The 19,397-nt window shown below is 45.9% G+C and overlaps 1 protein-coding gene across 1 annotated transcript; it reads left to right on the top strand.

Moving 5' to 3' along the window:
• The first annotated feature begins 15,362 nt into the window (after window positions 1-15,362).
• Window positions 15,363-19,397, top strand: LOC136012606 (trefoil factor 2-like). Its single transcript, XM_065675698.1, has 4 exons — window positions 15,363-15,534; window positions 16,678-16,824; window positions 18,380-18,529; window positions 19,187-19,397. Exons 1-4 carry the CDS (start codon window positions 15,363-15,365, stop codon window positions 19,192-19,194), a joined length of 477 nt encoding a protein of 158 aa, XP_065531770.1. The 3' UTR covers window positions 19,195-19,397.

The raw sequence follows: 19,397 nt of genomic DNA, 5'->3' as shown, positions 1-19,397 counted from the left end.
CAGGTCTCTGGTGAGTGCTGGCCCTGGCTTCCCAAACTGCTTAGCTCTGCTGTTCATTAGTCCTGCTGGGTCCTCATGCTATGGGATGCCTGGAAATCACAGCCTTAGGCCTTCTCATGCTGTGATATTTTTAAATTCTTTGATATTTTAAAATAATATTATTTTTAAATTATTAAAGAGTTACAGTGGAATAGCAGTAAGATGTTAACTGCAGAGCTGGTTTTGATCTAGAGAAGTCTGTTGTACAGAATATTATCCATATCTCCAACTACTTGGCTGGACTTGGCTATTCTCAACTGAGACTGAAACCGTAACTGGATAACAGTGAAAAGGAACCTTTTCCCTGCAAATTAGTTTGTGTCACTCAGCAATGGCAGGAAGAAAAAAGTTTATTTAGAGATGCAGTAATCTTCCTTTTTACTAGCACTTTTACTAGGACCCAGACAGCACTGCAACTTTACCGGCCTCAGGGCAAAAATATCACTGTCACATAACAATATTTCTGTGCAGGTACCCTGTGCTGGACACTTACAGCACATACAGATACCCATCGGCTTAATTTTAGCAAACCCTTAAAGCCAGTAGGAAAATGGAAGCTAAGCTTCTCCAGAAGCAAATGACTTCATCGCACTGTGGCTGTGGCGAAAGTAAAGGGAAAGCTGTTTAAGATTTCCTTCACCTTCTGCTGCTGCTTCTCCCTGTGGGAGGAGTAAGGCACGGATGTGCCCTCTGGAGCTGCAGCCAGGCGCTGCATCCCTGACCCTCCATGGGTCTGTGTCCCCACATCCACACACACCAGAATAATCCCTGCTTTTTATAGTGCAATGCCCCTAGATCCTCTCCACCTCTCAAGACCTCTTTCTTTTAAGCCTTTTGCTGCCTCCACCCACCTGTATCCCTAAATATCCATCTTCCCTCCCCTGCCCATGGCATCTGGCTGGGCAGGAGGCAGGACAAGCAGGAGCCAGCCAGTCAGCCCAGTGTCTGGGGTGCTGATGGCACACCAAAGCCTGAAACCTCCCTGCTTCTCCTTCAGTGGGAACAGTCAGTCAGATCTCTTTCTTCCTCCCAGCTTTATCTTTATTGCTGGCCGCCCTGCCTGCTGTGTAATGCCAGAAATACTTCATGTGTGCTACACTGGGATCAGCATTTCCCACCTTTCTGAATCTGGGGGCCATGGAATCATTTTAAACGAAGCTAGGGACCATCTGGCACCATGCAGCCAAAGCGATTTTACACTTGCAAGTAGAGATGCTTCTTTATTTATGCTGGTTTCTCTTCCTGTTCATCCACTTGCTTGCTTGGGCATGTGCTCATATTTATGACTTTTTTTCCCCCTTTCTTTTTCAGCAGCTGCTGTGCAGTTCACCCTCTGGTCACCAACAGGCTGGGACTGGAGACTCAGGAATGCTGCTCCAAATGATGAATTAATTCCCCTTCATGCTGCAGTAGGACAGTAGGGAAATGCTGACCACTGACTCCTCTGGGGCCTGAAGCTCCTCATCCATGCCCAAGACATGAATGAGCTGGAGGGGAGAGCAGTGACTGCTGATTTCAGCAGCCTTCTGAGTGCTGCAAGCATCGCTTTGTGAGACACCAGGGATAACAGGTATCTACCTGACACAGTTAAAAGAAAGGAGAGGTAATAAAAAGTCCCTCTGCAAATCCATTTACATTTGGCTCTATGCTTATATGCCTCACTAAAGAAGAAATCCTATTTGTTGCTTGTTTGTTTTCCCAACACTTCCAGCCTCTGCTCATTTTGCCCCTGGACTGAGCATTATTTGAAGGCTCCCCATTACCTACATAATTTAAGAAGTAAATAAAAGATATTGCTGAGTACACACATAAAGGCATTGATTCGGTGGTTCACCATACTGCAGATAAGTTATTTAGCAGCTGGCAGAACACACACCCAGTAATGCGGGGCAGTACTGTACAGAACATGAAACGGCTCCAGCTGAGGGTCTTAGAGCCCAGGCAGGGTGCAACAAGCTGTCGTGACTCAGACATTCTGGCCCAACCTCTAGTGCCTGGGGCATCCTCAGCGAGGTGCCTGCAGCAGAGCTTTTCCAGCAGATGGAGGGGGGAAGGCCAGTTTTTGCCTCAGAGGGGGCTGAAGGCAGGCACCCCAGCAGCAGACCCCATCATCACCGCTGCACTGGAGCTGAGACTTTCTGTGTGAGCCCCCTTTGCTTTTCACATGGATCTTCTCTGACATTGCTCACAGTTTCAGTGGCATCGCTCTCATATCACAGTTAAGTCATACCCTGCTTCATGTTTACACCTAACAAGCTCTTAACACCAGATGTTTACAGCCTGTCACCACTGCCAGCAGTCTGTTTCCACAAGGAAGCAGAGCAGCACAACGTCACCCCCTCAGAGGCTCCTCGGGGTGACATTTAGAGGCAGACCAGCCTGCACAGCAACATTATGGCCATACGCACAGATAGGTGCCAGGGACTAGTGTGAAGAGAGAGAGACCATTAAACTAGGAAGATTAGCATACTTCAATTCTGGTAGCTGGCCAAGACTAGATCTTGCTTCACTAAGTAGCCCTTTGCTTAGAGGATTGACCTGTGTTGGGCCTACTTGTAGTAGCAGGCAGAGTTCACAGCTATTTTTGACATTTGACCAAACAGATCAAATATCAAAGGCAACCCTTGAGTGGCTGCACTGATTAGTTAGGAAAAATATTTCTATTAATTCTATGCTTTTATATATTCTTACATAAATATATATATTTATGTGTATGCATGTTTGTGTAGCATATAGATATATATACATGTTATTTACCTTATCCTGTGCTTTAGATAGACTGTAAGTACTACGATGTGCACCCAAAAGCAAGGGAAAACCACAGGCTTCTAGGCATCACAGAATCATCACAATGCTTAAAACTGATGTGCTGCTTTGAGTCCACTGTCCCAGATGTGCCCTGGTGCTTCAGACCTGTCTCCAGGCAGTCAGCATCCACCAGAAGCCTGCCAGTTGTCCTCAGTTTTTAATGACAGGCCCTCCTGTTGTGGGTTTCTCCCAGACCTGTGCTATGCTGAGGGCTCAGCACTGGTGATCTGCATTTTAGATCAGTGCTGGACCTTACAGAATGGATCCCATGTCAACTAAACATCACACCACCTGCAGCTCTGTTGCTCTCTGGCTGGTGGCACAATGCCATGGGTTGAAGGAAAGCAGTATGTGCTGTAGGAACACGGTTTAGTGGCGGACTTAACAGTGTTAGGTTTATGGTTGGATGGAAGGGGGGGGCCCTTTCCAGCTCAAATGATTCTGTGACCCTATGATATATCTATATGGCTACCTGCCAATGTGCACATTAGCAAGGGCAGGTATGGCCCTCCCTGACGTGAATGGGGGGCCAAGGAGAGGCTGCTCCTTCCCCTGAGCTGATGCTGGGCCCCTGTGACGTGCAACTTTCAGGTCCTGCCAAGGAGACAGCCTGTGATGTGGTGCAACCTCAGTGCCTTATCTACCGGGCTTGCAGCACGGGAGGAGGCACTTGGGAACACTGGGGAGGCAAATCCCACTGTGTACTCGAAGTGAGTACAACGGAGGAGCAGGAACAAGTGCTGGGAGGAACTCAGGGTTATCCATGTATTGACCCGAGCCAAAGGGAACCAGTTCTACCTTGAAGCCATTAAGTACACAAACTAACCAGAAACAATTGGTTTCTTTCTCTTGCAGCAAGTGGTGTGGCTCAGGCAGGGCTGTGCTCAGAGGGTGACGGAGGGAGGGAGGGAAAGGGAAGAAGAGGAGGATGGTCCTTCAAGACCCTGATACCTGGATTACAGGAACCATTTAAACAAGCAGCATTGTGTGCAGGGACACATGACAGGGAAAACGCAGATTGGGCTGCTCACACCTGCGTATTGGGTGCCCTACAACAAGCATCCCAGATCCTGTATGATACTGACCAGCACCAAGGAGTGTTGAAGATGCCATGGGGTAGTGCAGCTGGCACCAGTGGTGCAGACAACCAAACTGAGCCCTAATACAAGGCTCTCAGAGACTGTGGCATGCCCAAACCCACAAGCAAGCGCTATCAGGGTAATTTCCACAGTACAACCCACATAGTGGTGGGGTTTCTGCTTTGGGAGACACCCCACTGGGGTCTGCACCTATGCAGCTGGAGGAGGAGATTCATATCAAAAGAGGCAAGTGGTTTCCCCTGCAGAGAGGAGTTGAAGCCCCTTTGGGTGGGTGAGGATGGCTGAGGAGAGCTGGGATCAAAAGGGGCTCAGAGCAGGCAGGGCCCCCCATTGCCAGTACCTGCAAACAGCTAGCAGCCCTTCTGCAGGGGACCACCACCACTGTCTCTCCTCTTCCTCCCTCTGCACAGCTAGTCCATATGCCAGAAGAGGGAGTGCAAAGCCAACTCACAAGCAGGACTCTGTGCTTTGAATGATCAGTGCTTCCTAGATTCAAATGTGCTTAATTTATAAAGACCTCTATCTCTAGAAATTAATCCCTTCATATTTCCTGTTCCAATATAGCTGACAAAACGAAAGCAGGAGGAAAACACGGGGTTTGCAATTACCAGCCATTCCCATGGAACCCTGAAGGCTGGCAGGGCAGGAGCAGCTCTCTGGAGCTGCAGCAGCTCTCCTGGGTCATGGATGGCCCCAGGTCAGGAATGGCCCCAGGTCCAGGACTGCAGGCAGGCAGGGCTGTAGGCAGGGCTGTGGGCAGGGAGGTCAAGCCATAGCTGGTGAAGCTTCTGCCCTCCCTGTAGCTCAGTTAAAGCTGAACTGCTGCTGCCTTATCCCTGCACTCTTGTTTTCAGGGGAAGGGGGCAAAACCACTCAGACAGCACATGGAGAAGACAGATCTGCTGACAGCCCCAAAAGCTGGAAGCCTGTGGTCCTGGCTGTGCTCTCTTACAGGCAGCAAGGCATTGGTGCAGGCAAAGGCTGGGGCAGCAGAACCATGTGCTGGATGCAGGGTTAAACCTGCTATATGCAAACACTGTGACCCCATCTCTCTCCATCTCTTGCAAGGATCTTGCATTTCAGAGAGGGTTTACTCCTAAGACTTCAACTCTGAATAATTAACCCTACCCTACAGCCTGTGGAAGAGGATTTCACAAACAGTTTTGCTAACTTTTAGGCTCAGAGGGCTTGTTATGGAGGACTGGAGAAGAAAGACATCTTCTAAGTTTAACTGAATGGGAGGGGGCTGAGGTAAAGGACCTGCTGAAATCCACTTTTCTTGTGCTCCTTTCTTGCAGAGGGAGCTTGTTATCTCTGCCTCTGAGCACACTGGGCTATGCAAGACCTCGGGGGAAAAGCTAGCACCCAAAGCAGAGGCCTGATCCAGCATTGAGTCCTTCAGGCGCGAGCATTGACCCAGTGTGAATAAAGGGTCTTGAGGCACCGCTGCTGCCCCCTGGTTTGTGAAGGCAGGTGAGAAGGTGGCTGCCCATCTAAGCCTGGGGCTATGGTTGCCTTTCCCTGGACACTAGTCCAGGCTACATCAGACTGAAAGCCGCTAGCCCAAGCAGGAATGAGCCAGCAGTGTTAGCGTAAGCCTTCTGCTGGGCTGTTTGAATTAAGATATTGGCAGAACTTCTTCTTACTGCTAATGTAATTTCACTAAGTAAAAGTACTTTAAAGGGGCAAAGGGACTGACCCAGGAACTTACCTCCAGTCCAGGGCAGAGGAGAGAATGAAGGGAAAACCCCCAACCCTAAAACCCTCAGGTGAAAGCATCTGGCTGGGGTTCCCAACTTCCAAGGCTTTGCTCTGACTCACGTAGCTCCCCTCTCAGTTTTTCCCCTTGCAGGTGGCCCTCCTTAAGGCAAACAATTAAATGGGCATTAGGTGAGAGTGGCTGATCCTATTGCCTAATGAGAAGGGCATGTGGCAGGAAGGTAACAGCACCTGGCTTGTTCAGAAATCAGGCCCTTTCTTAGAGGGCCTCATGTTCTCCACATTTCTAAAGTTCTCCTTTGTTATCAAAGAAACAAATAAAGAGGTTTTGAACCTCTACAAGCAAAGTGCAGCCAGCCTGAGACTAAAACCCAGAAACAGTGCATGTAGAACAGGGTAACAGTGGCTTCCAGCAACCAGAATTTCACTGTCCAGTTTATATGTGGTTGAATCTCACTGGCCCTCTCATCAGCAATGAGTGCTGCCATTGCAAAGCCCTCAGCTGCAAAGGGCTGTGTGCCTGTGCTCTGCACTGGTAACTGGCTCAGAATGAGGCACAGTGGGACTCTAGGGGGTGGATTGGGACACTTGCCTCCAAGGAAATGCTTTCTGTGGGGCAGGACTGGTGAGAGGTCTGGGCTGCTTTCCATTATCTGCCTGGTGTGAACATGCCTGTAATGGCTGGGCAAGAGCCTGTTGCCTCTTTGGGGAAATTGGTTTCACTTTGGGAGAAAAGCCATCTTTGATCTCTGGATGGTGAGATGGTAAATACCATGGGCTCAGCCTGAAGTCCCTTGGGAATGTATAAAGTTCATCAACGAAAAGCCTGTCCTTCACATGTTCCTTCACAGTATTTGTTGCCACAATAAGCCATCCAGAAGCCTCAGTGGCTGTTGACAACAGTCACTGGATCTCACCAGCACTTCTTGTCTAGCCTGGATGTGGTTAATGTGCATTAGCCTACGAGCAAGATGCAGCTGAGAGCTATAATGCAGATACTACAGGTGTTGGGGATCAACAGCAGAAAGTTGGGGATGGATGGGTTTCTGTGCAGAGCTGATTGCAGGGGCACTGTCCACATCACCTGCAATGATGTCCTCCTTCAGCCCAGGGTGCATGTGACCCCCAGCAATCCCATGTCATGGTATCGCCTCGGGGAAGCAGCAGCCCCCAAACTCCCGAAAAGCCTTCTGCAGAGCCTGAGCTAAGCCAGGCTGCAGCGTGGGCTGTCAGGAAACGGCTACATGTTGGGTGACTGCCTGGGCAGCCGAATGTCCCTGGGGGTAACAGGGAGCCCACACGGTCTGGGGCTGTGTCTCAGTATTTATCGTCATCTTCCAAGCAGGATCTGTGATGTTACTGGACAGCGATGCTTGGTGGGATGGTTTCCTGCCCCTTTAGTTAACCAAACCACAGATGCAGTCCCTTCCTTTCAGAAAGGTAAAAGCCCACAGGACATCTCTGATTATCCCACCAAAAACTCTTCTGGAGCAGCATTAGTTAGCACTGACACCAGCATACCCCCAGCCCTCTCCCCTCCTCAGCACACCAGCATCCAGCTGTCTGAAACAGTGCCCAGCCTACTGCCTCTTCCCTTTTTCTCTCTGTTCTTACTTGTAGTCCCTTCATCATTAGTTCCCAGAGGACTATCAATAGCGTATTTGTCTGACACAGACAGTTTCACTGCTATGAATTCTCCACAGATCATTGAATAGAGACTTTTTAATTAGGTTTTAGAATTTTTCCATTAGCAGAAAGACATTGAGATTTCTGGTCTCACTTCTGAAAAGCAAAATGCGATAGACAGGGAAGCTGCTTGATTTATTGCAGCATTAACATTTTCCTTCCTGTATTTATGGGCACAAATCAATTGCTGTTTTGCCACTGTGGGCATGAATGTGTTTGGCAATTTCTTTTACTGTGCTACAAAAGAGAGATTTAACCCAGTGAGCCTTCTTGGGCTGCTGTATTGTCTGTGTAACATATACAGAAAATGTGAACAATATATTTTATCATCAAAACATGACTGCTTTCCAATTTGCATCAAAATGTCTGTATGTTCTCACTATTAAAGGGTTTTTCTGGCTTTAGCTCTCACTTTTCCTTGCAGATCTGAGATAGGACTTTATATGAAAGTAGAAAACATTGAGTTGGTGCCACCTCCTCTACAAGTATGAAAGAGCAAAGCCTTTGGCCCTAGACACCAGCCTCCATGGTCACGAGGAGAGGGCAGGCATTTGTTTCTAGCATATTCCCAGTTGCTGAGCATTCCAGAGTGAGGGAATTCATGAACCAACTGTGATATTTTCGGTTTTTTAAAAAGCCTGGATGGATTTCTCCCTTCCAGGAACTGTTGCAGATGGCTTTGTGTTGAGCTGAGCGAGAGCTCTCTTGTTTACTGTCTGTCCCATCCAAAACCACCTTCAGAGTGTGAAGAACTGTCATGGCATTGTTGATGAAGGTTTTATTTCAATCTACTCATCCTGACAAAACTTTATGTTTTAAAAAATCCCTGCCAACTCTAACGAGCAATGTTTTGATCCTGCTGGGTACACTTGATCCAGTTCTTGCACCTCATCTATAGCCCAGTGTGTTGCATCATCTTTTGTTGGGTTATACTGGGTAAGAAGGAGGCAGCAAGGGCAGCCTCAGGTGTCGTCTCATCTACTGTGGCATCCTTCATCCCAGCTGGAGACCACCAACATGCTTGGCTGGGCTTGAGCTAAAGAACTTTGTGGCTTATGCAATGCTCTCACATGCAGTAACAAATGATAAAAAACACGGTAAAGAAAAATGTTCTCATTAAGATCTTACAGTTTCAAGGGGAGCAATTTCTTTTTCCCCTTTTGTGATTCTTGATCAAACTTTACTTCATATGCTCGCTCACTCTCTTTACAATCCTTAAAAGGAAAGTTTGGAAGGAATTTTATAGCTGGCTTTCTTCTTTTTTTTTCTTCTGAAATTTCTACTTTTTCTGTCTACTTTTACATTTCATTATTTTGTTAACTCCTGTGAAGAATTTAAGTATATAGACATTTTTCCTCTGAAGTAGCACTCCCGTTAATCCTCATACGCACTTTCTAGCACTAGAGCTTACTATTTCTCCCTCTAGTTTTAAGTGCATATAATTGGTATAGGAGAAACACTTCCTGACCTCCACTCACTGTCATTAATCGAAAAAGCAACAACTGAAACTTGCTAAAAGCAGCAGTTGCCTTGACTCCGCTCTGCCACCACTGTAGGCAGTTTTTCCTAGCAGCTCAGCTGAGCCAGACTGCATCGCTTTCTGCCCTCTCATTTTTCCACAGACCCTGACACACTGTACCTGCCACTAAGCCTTCTCCAGTCCTCACCGTTATTCACCGGAGACAGCAGTTTAGGCTGTATCTTCTTGTTACCCATTTCTGAAACAGGTAGGGTGAAACTTCTCTGAAATGGCCGTTTCCTCCCACACGGTGCCTTAGCCTCGCTTCATATTTTCCAAGTTTCCTGCTACTCCTATTTCAGGATTTTCTCATTTGCATTTATCTCTTTAACTATTTGTGCCAGAAATAACCTAACAGCCTTTTGCCTGCATTGCCTGGTTTTCACAGTTTTGATCACCCACTGTTCCCATGGGAGAAAATGAGAACTATGGATTACTTTCTTTTCCTCATATGTCCTGAATGATATTCAGTGCTTGACATGTAAAGTGAAAACCAAACTTCACAATCTGCTCTAAGAATCTCAAGAAAACTTTAAGGGGAACATCTACCTTTAGCTTCGCAGGATTAATGGCTGCTACCTCCTGCGGTCTCCTATTTATGTTACTACTTGCTCTGACATTAATGAATTAATTATGCTGAAGTGATACAATATTTATTAGCTGTTCCATTCCATTGCCTTCAGCACATCCGTGTTTGGAGCTCTCTTGATGCCTCCCCAGACCTTGTGCAAGTTAGAGTTGTCGGCCTGCTCATACCCCTTTGCTACCTACACCACAGGCGGTGCAATTTCACTGCACCTCTGAGCATCCCTCCCTCCCGCCAGTCACCATGGAAGGAAGCCAACCCAGAGACCCTCCCCACTTCACAAGTAGTGCTAGATTTGGGGCTTTCTTCTGGTAATCACAACCAATTCACAGGGGTGAGAGGGTTTAGTGAGTCTCAGAAGCATCTGTGAACCTCCACCCATCCCATCAATTCCCATTTCTCCAAACTGGGACGTTTCTACCAGATTCAGTATTAAAACCAAACTAAATTATCTTGGGTTTAGGCTTGAAACTTTGACCAGGAGATTCAGCTCATCAATTCAGGGGAGTTTGAAAAGATGCTCCTGAAAAAAATGATGAAAATCAAAAGATGCAATGGTAAAATCATAGGACAGGCCAGAATAAGATAAATCCATCTCTACTGCAGTTCCCCATGCCATGCATAACCACTTACAGGTGCTTACAAGAAAACTTCAAGAAAGAGCAGAGGGAATACAGTCATACACCATATTCTCCTCATTTACAACTCCTGCCTCATCATTTTATGGGATTTGTTGTATTCTGAGAAATTATGAGTAACATTATCTCGACATGTCCCGACAGCCACAGGCAGTGATACTTGCGCAGGTTATGCTTCCAGTCTCCAGTGATTTGCAGCTTAGACCTTTCCTGAGATAGATGTGTAGTTTGGGGGTTTAATAGCCCCAAAGAATTTTTCTTCAATGGGTTCATGCAATTGTTTTTCAGACCTGTGTGAAGCCTTAGCATGCACAATGTCCTGCAGAAGGGAGCTCCACAGGGGAACTGCGTTGTACCCACATGCTCAGCGAAGAACCCTCTTTGTGTGCTTCTAACTTGCCACTCAGACTTTATGTTAGATGAGATAAGGACCTCTGCCTCCTGTGACTTGTATGGAGCTCATGATCTGGAGAGAACTAGTGTATGTGGTCATTCCTGGTGTGGATGCTGTCCCACACCGCCATCTCCATCATGGGACCTTTTACGGGCTGGACATGGAGAACACGGCAAGAAAAAGTAGCTGTACTGCGAGTTCATAAGATGCTATAACAGTGTGAATCTGTGTGAGTCTCTGTCCCTCGCCTAATAATTGTTAACCTGTCACTTGCTTTTCTTGTGGTTGCTAAGCACTGAGCTGGTGTTTTCATAAAGCTGTCTGTTACCCACCATATGCTCCTGTCATATTACACTGCACTCACGTGTACCTGAATGATCATACTCAGCTCAGGGCCCACAGTTTTATTTGAAAAGGCAGGATTGCTCCTTTTTCAGGTGTGCATCACTTCATGTTGAAGGACATTAAGCATCGCCTGCCTCTTATTCTGCAGTCATTCAGATTTGCACAACCCATCTGAGCAATTTACTACCACAAAAATAGTATGTTGCTAACAAATCTTACCCTCTCACCTCCTCTTCCAGATGGTTTATGAGTTTGTAAAGCTGCAAACATCCCAGCATAACACCCTGCCTGTTACCCCTCATTTATCCAGGAGAAAACTTCCTCCTCTGTCCTGGGACAACTTAGTCCCTAAGATCTTTACACTCTACAAAATCTTTCTTCATAGCTCATTTCTCCTCTCAGCACCTCTTCTAATTACACCTTCTCCTTTCTAATTTGGGGTGAGTGGAACACCACAGAGTGATACAGGCATGGGAGTAGCAGGGATTGCTGCAGTATCAAAATGATGTTTGCCACTTTGTACTGAGTCCCTTTCCTAATAGCTACGAAAACTCATTGCCTTTTTGACACTTTGAATATTCAGTTGGCATATCCACAGTGACGCAAAGCCATGTGAGTGACAATAGCTAACTTGCAGCCCTTCTTTGTGTTTGTATAATTAGCTTACTTTTCCTCCGTGCACTTCACTTGGCACTTCCCCACTCTACCTTTCATTTGCCATTTACCACCCAGTCAGTCTTTAAAGATATTTCTCCAACTGTTTAGTTAGCTGCACTTTCGAGAAATATGAAAAATAATTCTGAATCATCAGCATGTTCATCACTTTATTATTCCACCAAGCTTTCCTGATCATTTCTGAACAACAGAAATCCTCTCCTCTCCCTTGCGATCGCTGACCTCTGTCTCTTATCTAAAGAGAAGTTACTTGTTTACCTCTTTATGGTATTACTTACCTTCGGTCAGGGTTTTTTTCTTTTCTGTTTTGCTTATTTGGCTTTGGAAAAAAGTCTTTCTTCTTCTACAGCTTCCTTTCCTCTGCCATTTACATTTGCTGGGTCTATATGTGTGCCTGAGGACATTCTTTTCATATTCTTTATTTGATGGTAAATATTTACACTGTGTCTTACTGTGTCTTTAAATAGCACCCTGCTGTTTGTGAACATTTCACCCATTTTACTCTTCCTTTAAGTTACATTTAATAAGTCTCCTTGGTTTCTGTGTTTCCCTTTTTAGAAGGTAATAGATCAGGATTTGGTCTCCTATTGCTTGGGGCACGGTAAACTGAAATGCATCACAACCACTATTGTAAAGAGACCTTTCAATGGCCGTGTCTTGAACCAAATGTTCTGCATTTCTTGTACGCAGTTCAAGTCTCTTCCTCTCTCTGGGTCATTGCAAAACTGATAGGGTATAGAAAAGAACCAAAACACATCTTTCCCTGCCTTACTTTATTTTTCTTTATTTCATTTTTTTCTGTTTTAAAAGGAAGCTCATCTCTGTACTATGCCCTGGAAAGGACAAGCAGCATGTGGGAATGTGCCTATGGAAAACCCAAGGCTCCACTGAACAGTAGCTGGAAGAGACCCATGCCCCTAATTAAGGCCACAGCATCTTGTCCAGAGATGTACACTGAGATGAATGTCCCTATGTCAGGAGCGCAGACCCTGCCCACGGACGCAGCATCTACCGGTGGGTACCCTGAGTATACACACACATAGATGGTTTGTGTTGGTGCCATACATGTACCACCCATATAACTTGTCTTGGTAGAACAGACCCACAACATGGCTCCACAGGCCCTGTGGGAAGTACACCCTGAGAAATACACCCTTTAAACACTGTGGTGAAACAGGTCCTACCTGTGCTGCTTGTTCCCCACACCAATCCCCATGTACCTCTGAAAGGGATGGAGGAAGTGAGCTATAGCAGGGCATCAGGGGCTATCTTGAAGCAAGTAAACAGTAAGACTGAACAATGAATGATAAGGGAGGAGAGTACTACTCCTTGCTATGGCTTCTGGAAACACTCATAAAACCCAGTATTACAGGGAATGAGCGGCATGTAGAGAGGTTGACCTAAGAGGTGTTGTCAGACTATCCTTGCTCCTGAGTCTGTCCTCCTGCTGAGTGCCCCTCACACAGACGGAAGGAGCAAAATTGCTGAAGATTCCCCCCTCCTTTGTCTCTGTTTGTTTTCTCTTTTATGATGACTTAATTTAAGGAACCCTCAAAACTTGGGATTTATTTTGTGAGTTCACATGCAGTGTTGTTGGTCCAGTGACAGATTTCTCAGGCCAGCACTTATATTGTTACCAAGCAAGGAAATTCTGTTAGGACAAAGAACACCCTTTGGGATGTAAAACTGAGTTGTATTGTTGGTTGCTGGTTCTTTGTTTTTAAGTTACAAGAAAAAAAAGTTACCCAAACCCCTTAAAAGTTCTGCACTATCAGAATAAAAAGTTGTAGCCTGTTACCGGCCCACTGCAAGAAAGTCCATACCAGCCATGGTGGTTTCTTCATTTCCTTGCTGGAAAAGAAATGAGAGCACCATTCAGCTAAAAGCCCTGTGTGATCGGAGAACGGTGGTGAAGGAGGACATGGAAGCTGAAGAAGAGGAAGGAGTCCTCCAAACCCCCGTAGGCACTTGCCCTGTGGGCACCCTATGCTGAGTTACTAAAAGATCCAGGTAGATGCTGGCCTCAGGGAAGGAAATACATTTGCAGGGAAACCCCAGATACTTTTCAAGGCTTTGCTATATAAACATATTAAAAATCTGAAAGTAATCCTCTGGCAGAAAGCAAGAAGCTTATTTCTGTCGATGTATTTGTCTTAAGATAACAATCAAATGCTCTTTCCGCAGCAAAAAGTCAGTGCTGGATTTGCCTTTGTGCATGCAGTTGGGATCCCACCCAAGAGGTGACAGCTGACAGATAAGACTTAATTAATGTCCAGTAAGAAGCAGGAGGGATGAATGTTATCAGCAGTTCCACCTGACTCATATGATGGGCTGATAATCTATTGAGAACTCCATGGAGGTCTGAAAACAGTGGGTCCCCTCCTTGGGATCATAGAATCACAGAATGGTTTGGGTTGGAAAAGACCTTAAGATCATCCAGTTCCAACCCCCCTGCCATGGGCAGGGACACCTTCAGTTGACTGCTTTCTTAGCATGCACAGGCAGTGTTTCAGTCAATCTCACCCCCTGCACCATGAGAAGAAAGCTGATGGAAGAATTAGTAATGACTTGGCTGGATCAGACATCATGGTGGGCCTTTAGGAGACCTGTCAATGTTGCATATAAAGAGAAAACTGGGCTTTTAAGTTGTAAGTTTGACGTTTTCTCCCAGTGATGGAGTTAAAAGCCATGACATGAACTGCTGGAAAACAGTCCTCTTCTCCTGCAGCTTGAATTGTGTGAAATGAAGGATACACAAAATGTCCGGTTTACAAATCGTTAACTTTCCATGAGAAGCGCCATCAATATATTGAATAGGGATGAATGTAAATGAAGTCCATAAAGTATTAAACAAGTTAAACAGCAGGAAAATGAGCTCTATTGTATTTTCCCCTCAGACCAAAATTCCTGAATCCTCCCACAGGGTTCAAAATACTTTTCAACTAATGAATTACCTTAAAAACACAACCATAGAACTTCAAAGTTCTCGCTTTGAACTTTGTCAAGGAAAGAGGCACAAATTAAATTTGTATAAAAAAATCAAAGGCATGAAGAGACACTATCACAGATTAAAAAAAAAAATGTAATTAATCCCTGTTTTGGTGATACACAGGAAGAATTCCATGGTGGTTTTTCCCATGGGAAAAGGGACACTGCAGAGCGCCATGGGGGCTGCAGCTGGCCCTATCAGCTCTGCAGGTACCTCCTCTGTGGAGGGTGTGGAGATGTTGCCACCATCCCACTACTTACCTCCCCTTCCCTGGAGCTGCTCTGCTTGTGTTCAAGCCCTGGGAAGTAGCTAAGAGTTTTCCTGTTCCAAACTGGTGTAAATTGCCGCATGTGTGGAAACAAACAACAGCCTCAGCCAGGCTCAGTGCTTCGTAGTCACACCTTCCACTTTGTGAGTTTATGTATTTCTTCAGGTGCACAGTCTTCCCTGCGGTCTCCTGGAGTTTGGAAGTGTCACACCTCCAGCTCTCCTGCCTTACCTGTTTCACATTAAGCATAACCAAAATCTTAAGGGCAGGAAAAATTTGAAGCAGAATAGATACACTTGGGTAGGAAATAACTGTATGGATATTTCAGTAGTAGCAACCATTTAACACTGTCCAGAGGTCTGAAACACTTTCATGGCAATGAAATCAACTGGGGTTGCCAGAGGCACCCAGCAGCACCAATATAATAGATTATGGCATCGTGTAATAGATACGTATCTATAGGCACGTAATAGATAAGTAACCAATAGCTCATGAAAGTCCCGAAATTTATCTCAGATCTATCAAAATATGCATGGCAGCATTTCCTAATTAAGCAAAAGGAAAGCCAGCCTCTGTGTGAAGCGTTGGATGGAACAATGTTATCAGACCTCTCTGGGCAAACACAAAGACTGTATAAAATAGGCTGTTCCCAGGGAAAGCAGCACGTCTCCTCCACCCGCCTTCCGCGAGCAATGGATCTCAAAGTGACCTGTGTGCTCTCCGTCATTCTTGCCATAGCCCTCAGCACCTTGGCAGGTGCTGTACCAAGTAAGTACGTTCATGTGCTGTAGCCTTCACAGGTACGTATGCGGGCCTCGTCCTACTGACTATAGCTGCGACAAGAGCATGGTTCCAGTTTACCTATCAGACAGCGGATGTCTCTCTCTGGTGACCATCCAGCTTTGCCAAAGCTGGAGTCTACTTTATAATTTTCCAGAGACATCTATGGCAAAATAAAAAGACTGCAGGTGAACTGTTGTGTTGCTGGAATAACCAGGAACCTGCTGCAAAGGCAGAGGGACAGACATCCCCAGGAGCTCGCCAGGACTGGAACAGGATCTAGCTTTGTCTACGTAGCCTGCTGGCATTTATTTTATGCTACTTTGCCACATTAGTGCAATTGCAAAAGAATCTATCAGCCTCCTTAGCGAAAGACAAAGTCCTTTAGGCAGCTTAAGAAAGCAAGTAACTCTATGCCAGACACCTAGGATATCGCTAGAATTTCTTGGTTGTGGATGACTGTGCAGCAGACTTAAAATGTTTAAAGTATAGTGCAACTATTTGCATGTAAACCTATGTTTTTATAGACATCTGGAGAGAACGCGGATATTTTCTGTCTTTACACCCAAGATGAGGTGTGGATGCATCATCCCTGGATGTGTTCAAGGCCAGGTTGGATGTGGCATTGAGCAACTGGCTCTTGTGCAAGGTGTCCCTGGCCATGGTAGAAAAGGGTTAGAACTGGATGACCTTTAAGGTCCTTTCCAACCCAAACCATTCTGTGATTCTGTGGTTCTGTGATTCTGTGATTCTATGAATATCTACTGGATCTTTCTTTTGTCATGAGACGGGCAGAGCAACAAACATCTACTAGCATGGCATTTTGGGTTATTGGGCTTTACTGTTTGAAGTGGTCTATTTAAAGTCTACAGACCCCACTGTGCTGGGCTGGCTCGGCTGCAAGTGAGACCACAGATTCTCAAAGGGTGGAGAACAACCCTTACTGAAATCAGTGGGAATTTAAGAGCAGCTTCTAAACTGTGCAGGTTCTGGACTTAGCAAGGCACAGAAAAGGTACACTTGCAAAGTCTATGGAAGGACCATTGTTCTCAGTGGACGTCTGATAAATGCACCTCAGCTAATGGTTGTGCAGACTGACACCCAGTAACTTACTACTTCTGTCCTGAACAGCAAGATGCCAGTGTAAAATGGAGCCTAAGGAGCGGAGCAACTGTGGCTACCCAGGAATCACAGCAGAGCAGTGCAGGAAAGCTGGGTGCTGCTTCAACTCTTCAGTCCCTGGTGTTCCCTGGTGCTTTTCTCCTAAAGCAAAGAAAGGTAGTGCCTCTGATTGTGTGAAAATGTGTATAACCGCGGAGCAACTCTGCTTTTGTCTTCAGGCCAATGAAATGGCCACAAACCTCTATTAGAAGGTCACTGGCAGTAGAATGCAAAGTCAAACCTTGCTTACAAGTGAGTCTTCTGTCTCATCCTCTTTGCATAATTTATTTTCTCTTCCTTCAGTTACCAAATATTATCTCTTCTCTTCCATTTATCAAATAGCCCATGCTGATTATTCAAAACCTTTTTACTGCCATTTGTGTTCTTGTTCATCATTAGAGCAGGGGACCCTCAGCACTTATTTAAGCAGGTTTTTTGTGTAGCTGAGGAGGACTTTAGCACTGCATGTCAGAGTCCTGAGTACGTGAGTCCCTCTGTAGTCGTTTGACACCTGTACAAAAGACCATGGGCATTCTGTAACTTCTAGGATTTTTGCTCTTTTCTCCAACCTGTTTTGGTAATTGTTGCTTCTTCCTCTCTTCCTGTTTCCCAGCCTAAGTCAACTCGGTGGTTCTTTTTTTTCCCTTCCATTTTTGCTCCCAGTTTTAATTCAATGAAATCTCAAAAATATCCCTTGGGAAATCTTTTTCTCCATTAGATTTTTCCTTCTGAAGCTTCTGAAGTCCTGCTTCCGGTTTTTGCCTTTGTTTTCTCAGGGGGTAAGAGCTGCTCTCGAGTCCTTCAGGGAATGGGTGTATATTTTACATTATGCTGAATGGAAGCCACGTTTGCTGGGCTGACTGCATAACTCTTTCTTAGGAGAACTTCAGGGCAATCTCAGCAACTGCACAGGTGAAAGGAATGGAAGTGAGGGCGCAAAGGCAATGTTACCCAATGAAAGAACTTGATGTGAATCAAGATTGGTCAACAGGGCTCAGAATTGTCAGAGGAAAAAATAATCGTGCTTTTGAACACTGTTTGCATTTAATGAAAGAAATGAAAACCAAATGGCAGCCCTTACATTGCTGCCATTCTGTAGACTTGCTTTTCTGAGCAGAACTGTTTCAGGAGAGGAAAACTGAATTATTCAGTCCAGGTGGTATAACCTCTTTACTTGTGATTTTACTTTAAATGGCCTGGGTGAGCTGTGATTTCCTCCTAAGTGATCCACATCCTCAACTTGATATGCTGAGGAGGCTGGTTTTCCTCTCCCCATACTAGTCAGGCTGCTCTGGGGTTAGCATTGGGTCAAATCACGAGTATAGCCTGGTCTGAGGCCAGTGTCTGTGATACCGTTAAGGAGGACACATGGCTTTTCACCCCATTGCTGGATCTAGGAAAGGTAAAGTTGGGTCACTGCCTACCAGACACTTCTGGGGCAAATTTTGCCCCTTCTAGCCCCACACCAGCAAATCCACACCCCTTGGTATTTAGTTTTGCCTAAGAGGCAGGGTAAGGATTTGGGTGAACCTGCTGGCTGAAATTGGTACGGAGAATTTCATCACGACTGTCATGCTTGCTCACTGACCTCACCTTTGTGAATTATGCCGCCAGGTAAATAGAACATAAAGTAACACTGCCTCCTTCCTTCCTTGGTGTTGGCTTTATGCAGTCAGGAAAGTATGTCCAGCTGATTCTCGCGCCAGGATAAACTGCGGCTTCCCTGGCATCACGGCGAAGGAGTGCGAAAAGAAGGGGTGCTGCTTCAGGTCACATCCCGCTGGTGTCCCCTGGTGCTTCTACCACCGCGTGGTGGAGGAAGGTAACATCCTGCATGAGGCATCGTCCACATCCCTTTGGATCATGACGGCTCCTGGCAGGGGCCATGCTGAGCCCAGTCATGGTGTGCTGTGCCAGCCTGGTGCGGCAGGAGGGAGCAAGAAGCAGTGTCCCACTCTTCCCACTGTGGGTGCAAGAGCTTCCTCACCTAGAGCACGAGTGGGAAAGAGGTGGCTAAACTCTAAACAGCCTGGCTTTGCACAGAGGGGTGGGTGTTGCCAATGCATCTGAGTCAGGGATTTGTGGGCAACGTGGCTGCACAGGTAGCCTGGGCTCATATGTGAGCTCAAGCCCTCAGCTAGAGAAGTGATAGAGGTGCAGCTACCAAAATCACACCCACTTTATCACAAGAGATAAAAAGCTTTGCTTCAGAAATGTCGAATGGAACATACAGGAACTTCTGATCCCCTATTTTTTTAACTGGGATTGACTTTTCATCATATGTAACGTAGAGGACCAATAGCCTCAGTCAGTTCCAACCCGCCCCACAGTGCATTTTGAGGAAGTGTATCCTGGGGAAGCCATCGCTAAAAAATTGACGTTTTGGTGTCCTGCACCTAGGCAAAACACTTCCTAGCACCCTGTGTAATTTGTGGAGAAAACATGTCCCTTAATCTGCTTCTCCTCTTTACCTCCCCAGCTTGTTAAGAGAAACTTTCATCGAGAACCCTGTGATCACTGGACCTTCTCTAAAGGGAAATAACAGCTGGAGGTCCCAACTCAGACTTGATCGTTTACAACAGTTATGTTTTCTACGTAATTTTTACCTTGGATTGACTCCTTTCTGACGAAAAGTTACTTGCAGCTTTCATTCTTTCAGTAGGCTAGTACCGTGCAGGTTTTCACTGTAA

The sequence above is a fragment of the Lathamus discolor genome, chromosome 4, assembly GCF_037157495.1.
Source record: "Lathamus discolor isolate bLatDis1 chromosome 4, bLatDis1.hap1, whole genome shotgun sequence".
Classification (NCBI taxonomy): Eukaryota; Metazoa; Chordata; class Aves; order Psittaciformes; family Psittacidae; genus Lathamus; species Lathamus discolor.
The sequence above is the reverse complement of the archived record's forward strand: the minus strand, read 5'-3'. Positions and strand labels throughout refer to the sequence as shown.

Coding starts and splice junctions, on each gene's coding strand:
- LOC136012606 (XM_065675698.1), top strand. CDS start 15,363: ATGTTATCAGACCTCTCTGGGCAAACACAAAGACTGTATAAAATAGGC. Junction 15,535..16,677: donor CTTGGCAGGTGCTGTACCAA/GTAAGTACGTTC, acceptor TGTCCTGAACAG/CAAGATGCCAGTGTAAAATG. Junction 16,825..18,379: donor TTCTCCTAAAGCAAAGAAAG/GTAGTGCCTCTG, acceptor GGCTTTATGCAG/TCAGGAAAGTATGTCCAGCT.